Here is an 18,979-nt window from a genome sequence, read left to right on the forward strand (position 1 = left end):
CCATGGACCCCAGGTTGGGAACCTCTACGTTAGAATAATACTTCTTCATCGTTGTGATGTTTCTTTCCTGCGCCTTCCAAATTTCTCCCAGAAATTCCAGCTATTGCTGTTCTGCCATCATCCCTGCTAGTGTCCCTTTTCAATTATCTTTCGTCAGATCCTCTCTCATCCCTCTATAATTCCCTTTCCTCCACGGTAATACTGATACATTCAATTTTAGTTTCTTTTTCCCAAATTGTAGAGTAATTCTATCATACTATGATCACTGCCTCCTAAGGGCTCCTTTTCTTAAGCTCCCTAATCAATTCAGGTCATTACATAACACCCAATCCAGAATTACCATTCCCCTAGTGGGCTCAACTACAAGCTGATCTAAAAAGCCATCTCATAGGCATTCTACAAATTCATTCTCTTGGAATCCAGCACAAACCTGATTTTCATAATCTATCTGCATATTGAAATCCGCCATAACATTGCCCTTTCCACTTGCCTTTTCTATCTCCCACATTTTGGCTACTGTTTGAAGGCCCCTATATACCTCCCATCAGGGTCTTTTTACACTTGCAGCTTCTCAACTCTACCTACAAGGATTCTACATCTTCTGATCCTAGGTCACCTCTTTCCAAGGATTTAATTTCATTTTTTTTAATCCAACAAAGCCACCCCACTCGCTCTGCCTACCTGACTGTCCTTTTGATACAATGTGTATCCTTGGACGTTAAATCTCTCAGCTATGATCTTTCAGCCACATCTAAGCAAAGCCCACAACATCATACCTGCTAATCTCTAACTGCACTACAAGATCATTTGCCTTATTCCATATACTGCGAGCACTCAAATATAACACTGTCAGACTTGTATTCATCCTGAGGTACTGCTCATCAAGCCAGTATTTAAGCTTATCAGAGCCAATGGCAGAAGATAAGAGTGCAAGTGGGATGGAAGATTAAAGTCAGAGACATTGTGAAGTTCACGGTCACTTTTGCGCACTAATCAGACGTGCAGCACTGAATGCAATAAACTAAACTGGAAGTTGTACAAGTAAATTGCTACTTCACCTGGAAATACTGTCTGGGACAATAGCTAAAAGTACAAAGTAAAAAGCCAGGTTTTGCAATTTCTACAGTGCATGGCAAAGTTATATCAGATAGGGAATGGGTCCTGTAGAGAGGGAAGTGATCAGGAGTTGTAGAAAGAACAGACATTTTGGAATACTACAAAGGACAGATAAATGACAATGTAGCTGGAAGCTGCATAATACTGAAAGTGGCAGAAGTTGTGGAGGAACCAATGATTGGAAAGCAAGGACACATGGTGCCCTAATTCGTGCTCCAGGTGGGAGGAGAGGGTTGATAGCAAAAGTATAGGAAACAGAACAAACATGATATCCACGGTAGGAGAAAAAGATACAGTTAAGGGAAAAAACTCTTAGGAACATTGGTGTGGAATGTGTCACCAGCACAACAAACACAATGTCTTTCCTTCAAAATATAAACTCTCTCGCTTCATTGGTGCTCTCTTGACAGAGGTCAATGGCTTCACACTATCGATTAAAAAAAAATTCCACATTGTGCAGGTACAGAGAAGGACAAAGCAAGAACATATGCTCCCTGCATAGTGGGAATATTTAATTTTATATAGTTACAGAATAACTCCACTACTCTATACATGTCAAAATGGTACTAGGTAAATATGATACAAAATAAAGCATAACTATTTACAAAAATAGTTATGCATTATTTAGTATTATATTCACCAAATAAATTAAAATTTGTTATTTTAAAATTAATTAAAATGATCTGAAAGGAAAGGAAATCCAAATGCATTCAGAGCTAACTTTTGATAAGGAAAAATCATATTAGTTCTGATGTGGTGGGGGGTGCGGGAAGTAATACCAAGAACATTCCTAACTACTATTCAGAACAATTAGTTGGTGCTGATTTTGTGAATCATCGTTTATTTGCAATTTATTTGAAAGCAACTGGGATGTGGAGGATGGGGGGGTTCAAAAAGATAGAATTAGGTTTGTTAACATTAACACTCTCAGCAAATCAACAGATTAGTTTTCTCCAGCTGGGAAATGCTAAAGTTTGGAGTATGTCCATATGGTCTCGTCTTCAATGGAGAAATGCTAAACAGCCGACTGTTTTAACTTCCCATTCTGACAAGTCTGTCCATAGCCTCCTCTACTGCCTTGATGAGACCAAACACAGGTTAGAGGAACAACACCTCATATTCCATCTACATAGCCTCCAATCCGATGACACGAACATTGATTTTCCCATCATCTGGCAATCTCTACCCCTTCCTTCCTTCATTCTTTTTCTATTCCCCATTCTGGGTACTCTCTCACCCTTTCTCTTCTCTTATCTGCCCATCACCTCCCTCTTCCTGATTCCTCTCCTCCTTCCCTTTATTCCATGGTCCATTGTCCTCTCTTAGCAAATTTCCTCTTCTTCAGCCTTTTAACTCTTCCACATCCCCTCCCAGATTCTTCCTTCATCCCCCTCCCACCTCAGCTGGTCTCGCCTGTCACATGTCAGCTTGTACTCATTCACCGTCTCACCCATTCTTATTCCAACTTCTGCCTCCTTCCTTTTCAGTACTGGTGAAGAGTCTCAACATGATATGTCAACAATTTATCTCCCTCCATTGATGCTGCCTTACTTGCTGAGTTCTTCCTGCATTTTGTGTGTGTAACTGAAAGTATTACAAGTCTTCGTTAAAACCTTGTATTGAGCTGGGTGGGTCAACACAACCATTTTTTTATTTAAATGTTATTTTACGTCATCCTTAGTACTTACTCTAAAAACTAAGGGTGAAGCCATACTGCTATTAATGAAAGCAGCAGTACAATATGGGACAATTTTCTACCACAAATCCTGCTGGTTTTCACAAGTAATAAATGAGCCTAAACAATTATTATTTGAATTTTTTTTGCATACTTCATCAAGTCTGTGGAACAAGATGGTCCAATTTGTTGACTGTTCTTCAATTTAGGATGTCTAAGTACTACTTCAGATAATTATTGATTACTATTACAAAACATTTCTAAACCTTATTTAATAAATGTGTATTTTTCATGAAGTAGGTTTATATTAGTCGACATCATGGCTAAAGGGCCCATACTCTGCCGTTCTGCTCTGTGTTCAATGGTTTAACATTGGTAAATTGTTTGAAAACTAGCAGCCCGTCGCTGAGTTTAAATCTGAAGAAATTAGATCAATCCAAATATTATACCATGAATTTGCATGAACCACAAATTACCTGTTGGAAGCAACAAAATATTTCTGATTGATTTTGGAAATTCAGATACTTAGTGTGTATCAGACTGTGATCCATACATCAATAATCAACAAATATTCAGTTTCACTACTTGGAAAATAGAAAATGACTTACAATCTCGAGAACCTTGATTGCTACTCAACAACCTCTCAAACTGATGTACAATATGCCTCACCCACTCATTTTTTTCACTTTATCTTGAAAGCGCACAATTGGAACTTAAAACTGCCATAAAAGCTTCTATAATGCTCGTAAATTTTAAACACCTCCCAACAGATACTGGTCTCATTCTTTGCCACTTCTTGACATGAAAAAAATATAACCTAATGTTGAAAACAAGACTTTAAATTAGGACTCAATATTAGCAGCTGGTCAAAGCAATGATGGCACAAAAACACTCAAAACACATTAAAGGGAAAAACTACCAATGTACAAGTTAAAATAACTTATTGAGCAACTTAATTTTTAAGAGAACTAAGAAACCAAAAAAAACCATTTTTCCCCATTGAGACAACTGGTAGTTCCTCAATTAAAAGATGAGGAAGCATTAAAAAAATTTAAAAAATTTACATTAAAAAATGTAAGCCTAAACATTTATAATAGTCTGTCCCTTAAAATTCTTTAAAAAAGGAGCCCACACTATTTTACTGTGAGGTTGATGAGAACACATAATCTACTGAGGATAAGGTATGGAGTATTGTCCACAATGGAAAAGGGTCAATGCAGAGTGAAAATTGTGGGTGAAGCATGTTTTGGAGAAGAAAATTTAAGAATTGACAGAGAGATGATTAGGAAAAGTGCTTGGGGCAGTGATTTGGAAGAGATTAGGCTGGAGGGACTAAAGATCTGTGTACTAAAGTAGATTGGCAGGAGAGCTGAAGGGTTAAGAATATATTACTAAAGATGATAGTCAATGAAGAAACCTACTTGGAGGAATGAAGTCTCAGACTTCATTGCAGCAGCTCAAAAAATGTAGCAAATGAAAGTAGTGTGGGTTATTTAATCCTTCTTTCCTGATCCACCACTCAGTAAGATCATGACTAAATTTTCTTTTACTCTTGTGCTAATTTCCTGTGATTCCCCGATAAATGTTTATTTGTTTCATATTTAAACAAAATCTATTCATCTCTGAATTCAAAACATTCAACAACTGAGTCTCCATAACTTATTAGGAAGAGAATTCCAAAGATTCACAGTCCTCTGGGTTGTGTTTAGAGACCTGCATCATAAAGAATGAATCTAACTCCTCTTAAATTAACATTGACCAAACTTGACCAGAAATTTTGTTCCAGACAAAAGGAATTTCCAGGTAAAAGTTATAATCTCCTTGCATTATGCCCAATACTAAAACTCAGCACAAATATTTATCAGTAAATTAAATAAACTATGTTACAAGTGATCATTGACATTATACAGTCGGCCTTCACTAATCTGACTACCTGCAATCAGGTTCCTTCGATAATCCAGCACTGATTTCAAATTTCCTGGGCCACTGTACCAATCTGCTGCACGTTGTTTTAGCTGCGGTTGATCTGTTCATGTGTTGTACCACTCTTGAAAGCACCAACAGGCGATTCCTACTTGTTTTCCTGCATTTATTAATTTCATTTGTGTGAGGTGTGGTCACCTGGCACCCGCCCGTCTCACCAGCCAGCAGCGGGGGAGCTGGCGCGCGCTGGGTCGGTCCACCTTCTCACCCATCTACCGGCAGTCAGGCAATGCCCTCCAGTGTCGCCCGGCCAGCGCTCCGTTCTCTTCTGCCTACGACCTTAAGATAAGACGTGCCAACCCGCTGAATTTAAGCATAAGTGGAGGAAAAGAAACTAACGAGGATTCTCTCAGTAACTGCGAGTGAAGAGGGAAGAGCCCAGCGCTGAATCCCCGGTCCCCTGGCTGTTGCATGAAATGTGGCGTATAGAAGACCTCCTTTCTCCGACTTCTGCTTCTGCTCACCCAGATGTGCTGCCACCAACATCAACAGTTTTTGAAGAACCAGTATTATAATTTCAGCACCAGTTCCTGATGCTTCACTCATTTTTCAAGATGAAGATGTTGATGATCCTGACAACCCCACACTTGCAAACATGTAACTTTGCCTGAAGATATATTAAACGTCTCACTTTAGAAGCAGAAGTGCTCAACTGATCTGTATAAGTTAATTTACCTGTACCCGTTATTTTATCTGTGCCTGTACAGTATATTGCTTTATTAAAATTTCACTTGCTACTCATTTAATATTTCTATTTCATTATTAACTAACTTGTACTGATTTGCATTATATTTTAAAGGTATAATGAGGTGGTTAGCTATTGCTTAACGTGATCCTTCTGTAATTCAGCATTTTCACTAATCCGGCACTCCGCAGGTCCCAACGGTGCCAGATTAGTGAAGGTCGCTCGGTACATGTCAACATTACATGCCAGTGATCAACAGTATTATAAGAAGACTAATGTAAGTGAATTAAGCTTGAATTTACTTTTATTCTTGATTATGGAAAGCCATTACCGTAGATACCGGATTATAAGCCACTACTTTTTTCCCACGCTTTGAACAGCTTTGAACACTGCGGCCTTTACTACGGTGCGGCTAATGCATGGTTTTTTTTCATGCCGCCAAAAACATTTTGCCTCGTAACAGTAGACCAATAAAATTGATGAGTAGTTCACAGAGGTCCAATGAAATTGTACGATAAATCAAGTGCACTTTCACAATTAAATTATTGTAAATCAGTCATTTGTACTCACCCTCATCAACATGGAAAACACTCGAAGAAAAGCATTGTGCTGCCTTTATGGCAGTTATTTAGTTTATAATATTTTCGCTTAGTAATTCATTTGTTAGTATTTTCTAGTTAAAGTTAGAAGTGTTTTAAGTATATTTGTTTTGTTATGCCCTCGGCCCCCTCCTTTGTGAGAATCGCAAGAGCCCTAGTCGAGGGGGGGTCAACTGACCCAAGAGAGAAAGAGACGTGCTGAATAGACACAGGAAAATGGGGGAAAGAGAGGGAGACGTGCGGAAGACCACGTTCTCCCAAGAAGCAGAATAAAGGCGACATTGACTATTGTCTCATGGAGACCACGTGAAAAGCCCTCGGGCAAAGTGGGCTGGTTGAGAGAGAGATCGCATTACCTACAACCTGATTGACACCTGCGATCCCGTGAAGAAGTATAAAGGAGGGTCTGAGGGGGGGAAACCCTCAGACGCACCAAGGAGACACCAAGGAAGCACGATACCGATTCCCGTGGGAGCGGGAAGCCATTTTGAAGGAAGCCACGTGCGTTACATTCCAAATGTTGAATCTGTGGCTAGAACCAACGGAAGACTGCTTTTAAATAACAATGGGGAAGCCTGCTCCCCTGATTCCAAGGCTTTGCTCTGCAAAGACAACGGGCAAGTGTTTATCTTTTCTAAACCATCTCTCTCTCTCCAACGGGAAAACCCCAGCGGTTCCCACAAGGGAAAAGCCTGCAAACTTCTGAGTGACTCTTTATATTTCAATTGGACTCAGTATTACCCCTAGACAACTATAGAGCTTATTTCTGATTGATTATTGTTACACCGGTGTTTTGGATTGAGTTTTGACGATGTATATGATCTGAATGTTTTGTATTAACCATACGCTTGTGCCCTTTTTGAATAAAACGTTTGAAAATAGTAGCATCCGACTCAGCTGATCCCGCTATCTTTGCTGGTAAGTTACCTGGTTACGGGGTTACGTAACAGTTTTCTGTACTACATCCCGGGATGCTATGACGTCACATCCGGTTTCGCCGCGTCTTGTGGGAAAATACCGGTTTGCGATAAACGGAAAGGTGGGGGCGAGCGCATTAGACCTGCGCGATGATGCAGCTTTTAAGTTAAAGGCGATCAATAACTTTTCCTGGTAGGCTGCAGTATATATTTTTTTACCAGTCGTTAGGAGATATTGGAATGTTGTTCGTGCACTGTTCAGTAAAAAAGTATACGCAACGTAATTTGTGTGTTACCGATACGTATGTATATTTAAAAGTAGCCGTGTTACAGGCACGGTTCGAAAAAAAGCATTTGCAATATGTATTTGTTTATGTTACCATACGGATTTAATTAAAAGTTAAAAAATCCTCACGTGTAATATCTTTCTGTGTAAATATCTCATATTACAACGTGGGACACCTGCGGCTTAAAATCCGGTGCGGCTTGTACAAGTACAAAATTGATTTTCTTTCTAAAATTAGAGCCTGCGGCTTTTAATCAGGTGCGCTCTGTAGTACGGAATCTACGGTAATATATTGATTCTCTTTGGAGCTACGCTAATAATTAATGCTGTAGACCCTGTTGGAAGCCAAATCCATGTTAATAACTAATCAATGTTCCTTGTCTTCCTACCAATATGTACATTTGTAGAGCAAAGCATGCTAATCTAGCCAATAAATAGGCTTGTACAGATGCAAATCTGTAACATGTTTTGCACATTATGTTGCTTCTGACCATCATTAAATATATAGAAATCACAAAACACTATTATACCAACCTCCAAACAATGTCAAATTTATTTCAACTTCTGGTATAAAATATAATATTTAAGGGACTAAGTATATAAATTATAAATAAAACATTTGCTCTGGAAAAGCTTTTCAAAAAAGAGTTTAAAAATGTTTTACTTACAGTGGAAGGAATAAAGGCTTCATGATAGTTCTTAGGATTAATTCTCAGTACACCCTGTAAATGCCAAAATTAAGAAAATCATGGCTTTCCAAGCATAAACATTTTGAAGCAAATGTACTGAACAAATTATGCAAGCTAATGTCAAAAAATCGTAAAGGCACATAAACAATCTGGAAGTTGACCAAGAGAAACAGTTAAAATTCTGGACAAATGAAATGCTTTCCTTTATCTTAAATACCTCAATATTAAAACACTGCCTACACTTTAATAGTCCATTATTGGTTGTGAAGTACTGTGAAAGGTAGTGAATTTGAAAAAATAAACATTTTGTATTGTATGGCATAGACTTTCATGGTCTTTCCATGACCATGATTGTTCTTGGTAAATTTTTCTACAGAAGTAGTTTGCCATTGTCTTTTTATGGGCAGTGTCTTACAAGACGGGTGACCCCAGCTATTATCAATATTCTTCAGCAATTGTCTGCCTGGTGTCAGTGGTCACATAACCAGGACTTGTGATATGCAACAGCTGCTCATATGACCATCCACAATCTGCTCCCATGGCTTCATGTGCCCCTGATTCAGTGGTGGGGGGGCTAAGCAAGTGCTACACCTTGAACAAAGGTGACCTGCAGGATACAGGAGAGAAGGAGCACCTTACATCTCCTTTGGTAGAGATGCATCGCTACCTCTCCACCCAAAAAATACAGTATCCTTCAATATAATGCACCTTTGCTTTCCTGTTGCTTTTTATTTCCAGTTTTCATGCTGATGTAAACACCCAGGTGTTCAAACATAAATAAATGAATGGAATATTAATTATATTCCAGCCTAAACATAATATAGAATTATATCAGAAGTCCTGAGAAGTCTTTTTTTAGGCTTTTGTGAATTTGTGTCATTCTTTCGCATTCCTCGTTAATTGCATCTATTTCATCAAGTTTCACTTGGAAGTACTCTTCCATTCCCACTATAAACCTCAAACTTAAAGTTGGTAGTTACAAACTTAAACTTTATACATCCAACTATGTCAACCTCTGCAGCACAGCTATCGAAACACTAATTGGTAAGGCCCTTGAAGTGCCATGCTAGGTACCATCATTTTGGAGGACTCTAAAGAAAGAACAATCCACTGTTTGATAAAGCCTGTAACATAACTTTAACAATTTCTGAATCGCAACCTCTAACCCAGCTGAATGTCCCATCTGGAAAAAAACTTTGAACAGATGATTTTCAGAGGCATTCAAATCCATTCTCTCTTTTTTTTAAAAAAGCATTAAACAGCTAAATAAAAATAATGAAATTTACAAATACACAAGACGTAAGACCATAACACTATAAGACATAGGAGCAGAATTTGGCCATCTGGCCTATCGAAACTGTTCCATCATTTGATCGTAGCTGATTTATTTTCCCTTTTCAAACCCAAACTCCTACCTTGCCCCATAACCTTCACTGCCTTTACTACTAATCAAGTATCTATAGTATCAACCTCCACTTTAAATATACCCACTGCTTGGCCTTAATAACCATATAACATATGACCATATAACAATTACAGCACGGAAACAGGCCATCTCGGCGCTTCTAGTCCGTGCCAAACGCTTACTCTCACCTAGTCCCACCGACCTGCACTCAGCCCATAACCTTCCATTCCTTTCCTGTCCATATACCTATCCAATTTTACTTTAAATGACAATATCGAACCTGCCTCTACCACTTCTACTGGAAGCTCGTTCCACACAGCTACCACTCTCTGAGTAAAGAAGTTCCCCCTCCTGTTACCCCTAAACATTTGCCCCTTAACTCTCAACTCATGTCCACTTGTTTGAATCTCCCCTACTCTCAATGGAAAAGGCCTATCCACTTCAACTCTAAAACAGTAAATTCTCTAACAGTAAATTAAATTTTTTTCTTTGCCCCTTGCGCTTCATTGAAATGAATGGAGACATTGCTCCTACGATCACCAAACCTGACAGAGGGCAAATGACCTACTGCAAGTGATCTTACTGTCTTTCATTACCTTTGGGTGCTTCTCAAGGTTTAGACAAAAAGATTCAATGTTTTTAAATTTATAATAAAGTCTTTCTGTTTTCAAAATGTCTTAATCTTTAAAATGATCATTTCTGGAGAACAAAGGTAACCACACTGGCAAGTATTACTGCCACTGGCAACAAGATGAGTTGGAGATTGCTGGTTTAGAGAGGAATACTGGCCAATTGCAAGAAATGTTCCCAGAGAGCAGTGTTAATGCTTAACATTCACCTGGACGGATAGCCAAGTCTTTTATTTAACATTGCCCAAAAGACATTCAATTCTTCTAGTGCACTTGCATGTCACCCTGGGAATTGAATTAAAAGCCAGAATATTGTCAACTAAGCCAAACTACCATAACTAATTGGTCACACTTGCATGTCTTTCATTTTCCAATCATTATGTGCTCTATTATAAGAAAAACTTATTATTTAAAATAAATTATACAGTATAGCAATTGGGGTGAATATCAAAATTTTAACCCATTTCTCTCATAAGTTATATAGTTAAGAAACTATGCTTATATATTGGATCAAATTTGAAGCCAAAGAAACACTGCAAATAACTTAACATTGACTTAATGCATGATTTATTCATGTGTTGAGAGTCCAAAGTAACAATTAGAATTTAATTAGAAAATAAGTCCTTCAGGCTTAGAGAATCTTAGAAATGACCTTAGTCATCTGAGTTATGAGACTATCTGGCAAAACAGCAACTGCATCAAGAACATGAAGAGATTCCCATTGTAATGTCAACAGCAGAGCCAAGTCAGAGCAAAAGACAAAACAAACTAGTCAGAGATATACCTATTTTATCTGAATGACAATGGCCCAAATTCATTATGAATTTGATTTATCATTTTTCTAATATGTTTCCAATTCAGAATGTGAGGTGAACTTCATTATCCATTATTATTACTAAACTATATTAATTTACTAGTTTCATAATCTATACAAATCATTTGGTTCATATGATTCCATATGCCCATTTATTTTTTGCCACTTTAATACTCTGCTCTTCAAAGTAAGTAGTTACCTGAACAAGTTCTCTTGTCTTTAAGCCAGTTGAAACTTTATTGGTTGGCAAATAGGTTTCAAATATCTTCTTCTTCCTCCCTTGGCGACTTCTATTTCGATTTGCCACTGACAAAGGACTTTTATTCCACTTATCACTAACATTTGAACGTGCAGATAAGTTTCCCACTGCAAAGAACAAGAATGTCATTAGTATAACTATGAATAAACATTTCTACTCCCTATGTCAATACTCCAAAATTTGATACATTAGCGATCATACCTTCAGTCAACTCTGCTATCTTATATTTTCGCAAAAATGAAACGATACATTGTGGAAGGAAAACTGATTGGTCTCTTTGCCACACTTCCACAGGAACTTAGTGATTTAGGAGCTAATGTGAATTCATCTTGAAAGCAACATCAGAATCATAGGCACATGTCATGAAACATGTTGTTTTGCAGCAGCAGTACATTGCAATACATTAAAAACTATACATTACTACAAAAGAAAATAAGTAATGCAAAAAGAAAGCAAAAAAAGTGAGATAGTGTACAGAGGTTCATTGTCCATTCAGAAATCTGACAGAGGTGGGGAAGAAGCTGTTTCTAAAAGGTTGAGTATGTGCCTTCAGGCTCCTGTACTTCTTCCTTGATGATAGCAATGAGAAGATGGCATGTCGTGGGTGGTGGGTGTCCTTAATGATTATTGTCCCCTTTTTGAAATATCACCTTTTAAAGGTGTCATCAATGTGCTGGGGAGGCTAGTGCCCATGAAGGAGCTGGCTGAGTTTACAACTTCCTGCAGCTTTTTCTGATCCTGTGCAGTGGCCCTCCATACCAGACACAGTGATGCAACCAATTAAAATGTTTTCCACAGTACATCTGTAAAAATTTGCTACAGTCTTTGGTGACATACCAAGTCTCCTTAAACTCCTAATGAAATATAGCTGCTGTCGTGCTTTCTCTGTAATTGTGTCAATACGTTGGGCCCAGGATAGATCGTCAGAGATGTTGACATCACAAGGCTGTGGGACCGGACGGCATCCCAGGGCGAATACTTAGGATGTACGTAGCACAACTGGCAGATGTGCTTATAGACATTTTTAATCTCTTCCTCTCTCACTGTAGAGTGCCCTCCTGCTTCAAATTATCCACCATTGTCCCTGTACCAAATATACCAAGGTAACTTGGCTGAACAACTGGCAGCCTGTCACACTCACCTCAATAATAAGCAAATGCTTTGAGAGGCTGGTCAAGGATTACATCTGCAGCTTTAACCACCCAAACTGGATCCCTTATAATTCGCCTACTGACACAACCGATCGACAGATGACGCAATAGCCATTGCTCTACATACCTTTCTTACACATCTGGAGAAGGATGCTTATGTGAGCATGCTGTTCTGGGACTACAGTTCAGCACTTAATACCACTGTTCCATCCAGGCTCGACAAGAAGCTCACAGACCTCGGCCTTGACCCTGCCTTGTTCAGCTGGATCCTGGACTTCCTGTCAGATCGCCAGCAGGTTGTAAGAGTGGGCTCCTTCACCGCCAACCCTCTGACTCACAATACAGGAGCCCATCAGGGCTGAGTTCTTAGTCCCCTCCTTTACTCTCTGTATACCCATGACTGTATCGCCACCCACAGCTCCAATCTGCTAATTAAATTTGCTTACGACACTACATTGATTGGCCTTATCTCAAACAATAACGAGGTAGCCTACAGGGAAGAAGTCAACAGAAGGAAATCTGCAGATGCTGGAAATTCAAGCAACACACACAAAATGCTAGTGGAACACAGCAAGCTAGGCAGCATCTATAGGGAGAAGCACTGTCAACGTTTCGGGCCAAGACCCTTCGTCAGGACTAACTGAAAGGAAAGATAGCAAGAGATTTGAAAGTAGGAGGGAGAGGGGAAAATGCGAAATGATAGGAGAAGACTGGAGGGGGTGGGGTGAAGCTGAGAGCCGGAAAGGTGATTGGAAAAAGGGATACAGAGCTGGAGAAGGGAAAGGATCATGGGACAGGAGGCCTCGGGAGAAAGAAAGGGGGAGGGGAGAACCAGAGGGAGATGGAGAACAGGCAGAGTGATGGGCAGAGAGAGAGAAAAAAAGAGGGGGAAAAAAACTAAATATATCAGGGATGGGGCTCAAACTAATAATCCTGAATTATACAAGAAGCGTGTAGAACTTCAAACTAAATTTGATCTTCTGTCCACTCAACCTGTTGAACGCCAACTTCTTGAAAGTAAGAGTCGCTTTTATATTCATGGTGACAAATCTGGTAAATTTCTAGTTAATCAGCTGAGGCGTCCTAAAGCTAAACAACATATTACAAAGATTCGGAAGGAGAATGGGGATTTTACATCGGATCACTTAGAAATCAATGACGTATTAAAAAAATTTTACTCTCGGCTTTATTCCTCTGAATCTCTGAATGAGAATATTTCTGTTGATCTTTTCTTAAATAATCTGAATATTCCTTCGCTTTCATCTGATTTTAAAGCAAAACTTAATGAGCCTATATCATCAGAAGAAATATGTTTTGCAATTTCTGCATTGTCTTCAGGGAAATCTCCTGGACCTGATGGGTTCCCCATAGAATTTTATAAATCATTCTCTTCACTCCTTTCTCCTCAGTTTCTCTCAGTACTATCTGACTCATTTAATTATGGTAAATTGCCACCCTCTTTTAATGTGGCATGTATTATTCTTTTATTAAAAAAGGGTAAAGACCCAACAGAGTGCTCCTCGTACAGGCCGATTTCTTTGCTTAATGTTGATGTTAAAATCTTGGCCAAAGTTTTGGCTCATAGATTAGAAACTGTTATTCCCTCTATTATTTCTGATTATCAAACTGGTTTTATTAAAAACCGTCTTCCTTTTTTTAACATTCGGCGTTTATTTAACATTTTATATTCACCTTCAACTGGGATTCCTGAATGCGTTATTTCTCTCGATGCGGAGAAAGCATTTGATCGTATAGAGTGGAACTACCTCTTTGCAGTTTTAGAAAAATTTGACTTTGGTCAAAGTTTTATCTCTTGGATCAAATTGCTGTATCTGTGTCTTACTGCCTCTGTTTTGACTAATTTTCAGCAATCCCAGCTATTTAACCTCAAACGTGCCACCCGTCAAGGATGCCCTTTAAGTCCCTTTCTCTTTGATTTGGCTATAGAACCTCTGGCGATAGCATTCCGAAGCTGTCCTGAACTGACTGGGATTTGGTGGGGGGGGGGGGGGGGGTGTTGAGCATAAAGTTTCTCTTTATGCTGATGATCTATTACTTTTTCTTTCAAATCCATCCACATCCTTACCTCCAATGTTTTCACTTCTTGATCAATTTAGCCAGTTTTCTGGCTATAAACTTAATTTACATAAGAGTGAACTTTTCCCAATTAATAAAGAAGCACAAGTATTAGCATTTCGTGACCTCCCCTTTAAAGTAGTTCATAATCAATTTACTTACCTTGGGATTACAGTTACAAGGAAGTTTAAAGATCTTTTTCGTGAAAATTTTGCCAATCTTTTATATACTGCAAAACACAGTCTGTCACAATGGTCACCTCTATCTATGTCCTTGATAGGTCGTATTAATGTTGTTAAAATGTATGTTCTCCCTAAATTTTTATATTTATTTCAATCTATCCCAATTTTTATTCCTAAAACCTTTTTTGATTCCTTAGACTCTATTACTTTGTCATATCTGTGGAAGAATAAGCATTCTAGAATTAATAAAGTTTATTAAAAAAGAGGGTGACATGGCCTTACCTAACTTTCGTTTATATTACTGGGCAGCTAACATACGTTGCACTGCCTTTTGGTCTTTTTTTCATAGCCAATCCGAGTGCCCTAATTGGGTGGCAATGGAGTTGAATTCCACTAAAGATTTATCTATTTCTGCACTTCTTGGCTCTGCACTCCCTAGTAGTCTGTATAGACTAATTGTTAATCCTCTTGTCAGACACACTTTGCGAATATGGGCTCAGTTTAGGAAATTTTATGGTTTTTATGGTTTTTCCCTTTCTAGTCCTATCTTACATAATCATCTTTTTTTACCTACTATGTATGACTCAACATTCTATGATTGGTATAGGAAGGGCATTAGACATTTTGAAGATCTTTTTATCGATAATCGTTTCGCATCCTTTCAACAGCTCTCTGCTAAGTTCAATCTGCCTAATGCCCATTTTTTTAGATATCTTCAAATTAGACACTTTATCAATCCTTTAATTCCTAACTTCCCTGAAATGCCCGAGAAAAATGTTATGGATTTATTTCTTTCTATTAATCCACTGGGTAAAGGTTTAATATCATTTATTCGTGATAAATTAGCATTCTTACGGCGTGCCCCTGTGGATAAAATTAGAATGGCTTGGGAGCATGATTTAAATATCTCTTTATCTGATGAGACTTGGGACTCGATTCTCAAATCGGTTAATTCAACCTCTCTTTGTGCTCGCCATTGCCTTTTACAGTTTAAGATTGTTCATAGAGCCCATATGTCCAAATCTAAATTATCTCAATTTTACCCTAATATTAGTCCTCTTTGTGATAAATGCAAAAGGGGCGAGGCTTCTCTTATTCATATGTACTGGTCCTGTCCTAGTTTACTGAAATTTTGGAAAGATGTTTTTATAACTTTATCCTGTATTCTGAATCACCACTTAGAACATAACCCTTTAATTGCTCTGTTTGGTTTTTTGGGTGAGACAGATATACGTTTGAGTTCGACTAAGTGTCGAATATTATCTTTTGCTTCTCTCCTGGCTAGATGTCTAATCCTCCTTAGATGGAGAGATGTTGCCCCGCCCACACATGCTCAATGGCTTAATGATATTATGTCCTGTTTAGACCTAGAAAAAATCCATTATTCAATTCTTAATTTGGATATAAAGTTTCATAAGGTCTGGGGACCTTTTATTGAGTACTTTCATAACTTTTCTCTTAATTAAGTTTTTTTCTCAGTCCCTTACTTTCAGCTCTTCTTTTTTTTGGTAGTAGGCATTATTATCTTCTGTTTTCAAGTGTATTTACAGTTTTGGGGGTTTGAATGTCCTGATTTATATTCTCTACATTTTGTCGTGGTTGGTCTGGAGTTTTTTTTTGTTGTGGGGCTTGGGGAGGATACTAACTTTACATGACTTCAATTTGGGTGCTTTCTCAATTATCTTTTTTGTATTATATTATTATTATATGTTTATTTTGCACTGTATTAATTTTCTATTTTGGTTTGGGTTTTTTTTATTTGTAGTGTTGTAGAAAATGCATTAAAAAAATCAATTAAAAAAAATATCAGGGATGGGGTAAGAAGGGGAGGAAGGGCATTAACGGAAGTTAGAGAAGTCAATGTTCATGCCATCAGGTTGGAGGCTACCCAGCCGTCATCTCTCTAGCACAATGGTGTCAAGAAAACAATCTCTCCCTTAATGTTGCAAAAACAAAGGAGTTGGTTGTGGATTACAGGAGGAATGGAGACAGGCTAAGCCCTATTCACATCAATAGATCCGGGGTTGAGAGGGTAAACAGCTTCAAGTTCCTCGGCATCCACATCACCGAGGACCTCACATGGTCTGTACACACCAGCTATGTAGTGAAAAAAGGCACAACAGCATCTCTTTCGCCTCAGACAGTTGAGGAAGTTTGGTATGGGCCCCCAAATCATAAGAACTTTCTACAGGGGAGCAATTGAGAGCATCCTGACTGGCTGCATCACTGCCTGGTATGCGAACTGTACTTCCCTTAATTGCAGGACTCTGCAGAGGGAAGTGCAGACAGCCCAGCGCATCGGTAGTTGTGAACTTCCCATGATTCATGATATTTACAAGGACAGGTGTGTAAAAAGGACCCATAGGATCACTGGGGACCCAAGCCATCCCATCCACAATCTATTCCAGCTGCTACCATCCAGGAAGCAGTATCGCAGAATAAAAGCCAGGACCAACAGGCTCTGGGACAGCTTCTTCCACCAGGCCATCAGACTGATGAACTCACACAGACTTGAGTGTACTCTATATTACAGTGACTATTCTATTTATTATAAATTATTATAAATTACTATGATTGCATATGGCACATTTAAAGGAGACGTAACAAAGATTTTTACTCCTCATATATGTGAAGGATGTAAGAAATAGGGTCAATTCAATTCAGATCTTCAGAGATGTTGATAACCATGAACTTGAAACTGCTCACCCTTTCCACTGCTTTTCACAAATCAAAAGATTACCATTATAAAACAGCAACGATGACCAAACTCTTCAGAAAACTGAACTTAGACCACATAAATTAAATTCCATTTTTTAAAAAAGTTAATCTGTATTATTTTTACTGGTGGTCTGGGATGCCATAACATTCATTAGTCTGTACATCCTAGTATTTCCAAGTCTAAAGCTCATCGATATCTATATGCACAAACAGGTTTTGCATAACAGGCACAAGATATACTGCATGATATATAACAAGGGAATATGGATCAACAATATGTCATAAATTTTCATTTCACTACATTGAGTTGCATTTGCCACTGGACAAATACCAATATTAAAAATTGTGAAGGGATATCTCCCACCCTTCCTGACCTAGCGTAGTAAAATATTAAAGATAGGGGTCACCAACCTTTTTTGCACCACAGACTGGTTTAATATTGATAATATTCTTGCGGACCAGCCAACGGGCGGGAGGGGAGAGGCGGGTGTTAATCATGACTGGAATATAGGTGATAAGTTAACTATAAGTCACTTGCAAGTGGCTAATACACTCAATTTCATTTCTAAAAGGGTTTATCTAACAAATTTAATATTAAACACAGAGCATATTTTCCTCACATGAACATAGTGATAAGTCAATTATAACCCACTTACAAGTCAATAGCATCATAACATTTTAAGTAACGTTTGGATATTAAACACACAGCGCATATTTCCTCGTATGAACATATAAAATCATTGTAACACACCAGTGAGAGGACAAGGTAAGGGCCGGAGGTTCCCGTGCCGGGGCCGCAGCAGTCACAGTCCAGAGAGAGCGACCGACCGAGTGAGAAATGTGACAGGGCACATGCCCGCCCCCCCCTTGCAGCAAGGTAGGATCTATCAGCCGACAAAAGTTTGGCTTAAAGGATGACTTTCAGTAGATCGCAGCGAGGTAGCTGCTCTGCTACTTACGAAACCCTGAGCCCGAATTAGGTCCTCTGCAAATATTTTAGCACCGGGTTCCCCACAAACATTTGGTGTGCTAAATAGGTTTAGAGGCAGCACCCATCTGTCCATGCTCCAGGCCAATAGTAATGGCACTTCTCGCCAGACGTGCAAGGCAGCTGGTTACCCAAGGCCAACCAGTGATCCCTGGCGCTAGGGTATCACTGCATTTAGGCAACTGATGACCTCGCATGGGTAATGAATTTGCGTGCGTAATAACCTTGCGTGCGTTCAAGTTCAACAGTGGACATGACAGGGAATGAGGAAAGGTGCAGCTGACTCATATCATTTCATATCGCCAAATCATTATCGTTTCCTCGCAGCCCGGTAGCACATGCTTTGCGGCCCGATGGTTGGGGACCACTGCCTTTATAGGTTCCTATTGGATTCAGCTGTTCTATCCAACAGTCTTTACCTAGTAAAAAAAAAGCCACAGCAGCCCCCTATTCCAACCAATTAAAATACTAATTGTCTTCATGTTACCATTACATAATGTAAAAAAAGGAGCATGCTGATTTTGGGTTGATATTGTCAAGAACTTCTTAAAATTTAGAACAGTGTTCTGACCAGTCCATAAGCACTAGGTAATATGTATGACACAAACAACAGATTTACTACCTCTGCTAGGTGGGTGCAGTAGAGCCATACTTCGCATGTGTCTCTGTGTCTGACAGCTCTATGTAATTTTAATGATCATATTTTATAGCCAACACTGGACAAATACCACTCTCGCTTTCAGTAAAAAAAACAGATTACCAGTTGCTAAGTAAAGATCACTTCAAAATTTAGCTAAACAAAATGGT

General features: G+C 38.8%; 1 protein-coding gene across 2 annotated transcripts in view; it reads right to left on the reverse strand.

The window, feature by feature from the left end:
• The window catches only part of dis3l2 (DIS3 like 3'-5' exoribonuclease 2), a 307,005-nt gene that overhangs the window by 251,063 nt on the left and 36,963 nt on the right, over positions 1-18,979 (reverse strand). For both annotated transcript variants that reach the window (XM_073041187.1, XM_073041186.1), the window contains exons 3-4: positions 10,998-11,164; positions 7,930-7,983 (exon numbers count right to left, since the gene is read on the reverse strand). In XM_073041187.1, coding sequence (XP_072897288.1) covers positions 7,930-7,983; positions 10,998-11,164 — 221 coding nt within the window. The remainder of the gene's footprint in view (positions 1-7,929; positions 7,984-10,997; positions 11,165-18,979) is intronic.

The sequence above is a fragment of the Hemitrygon akajei genome, chromosome 3, assembly GCF_048418815.1.
Source record: "Hemitrygon akajei chromosome 3, sHemAka1.3, whole genome shotgun sequence".
NCBI classification, from domain to species: Eukaryota; Metazoa; Chordata; class Chondrichthyes; order Myliobatiformes; family Dasyatidae; genus Hemitrygon; species Hemitrygon akajei.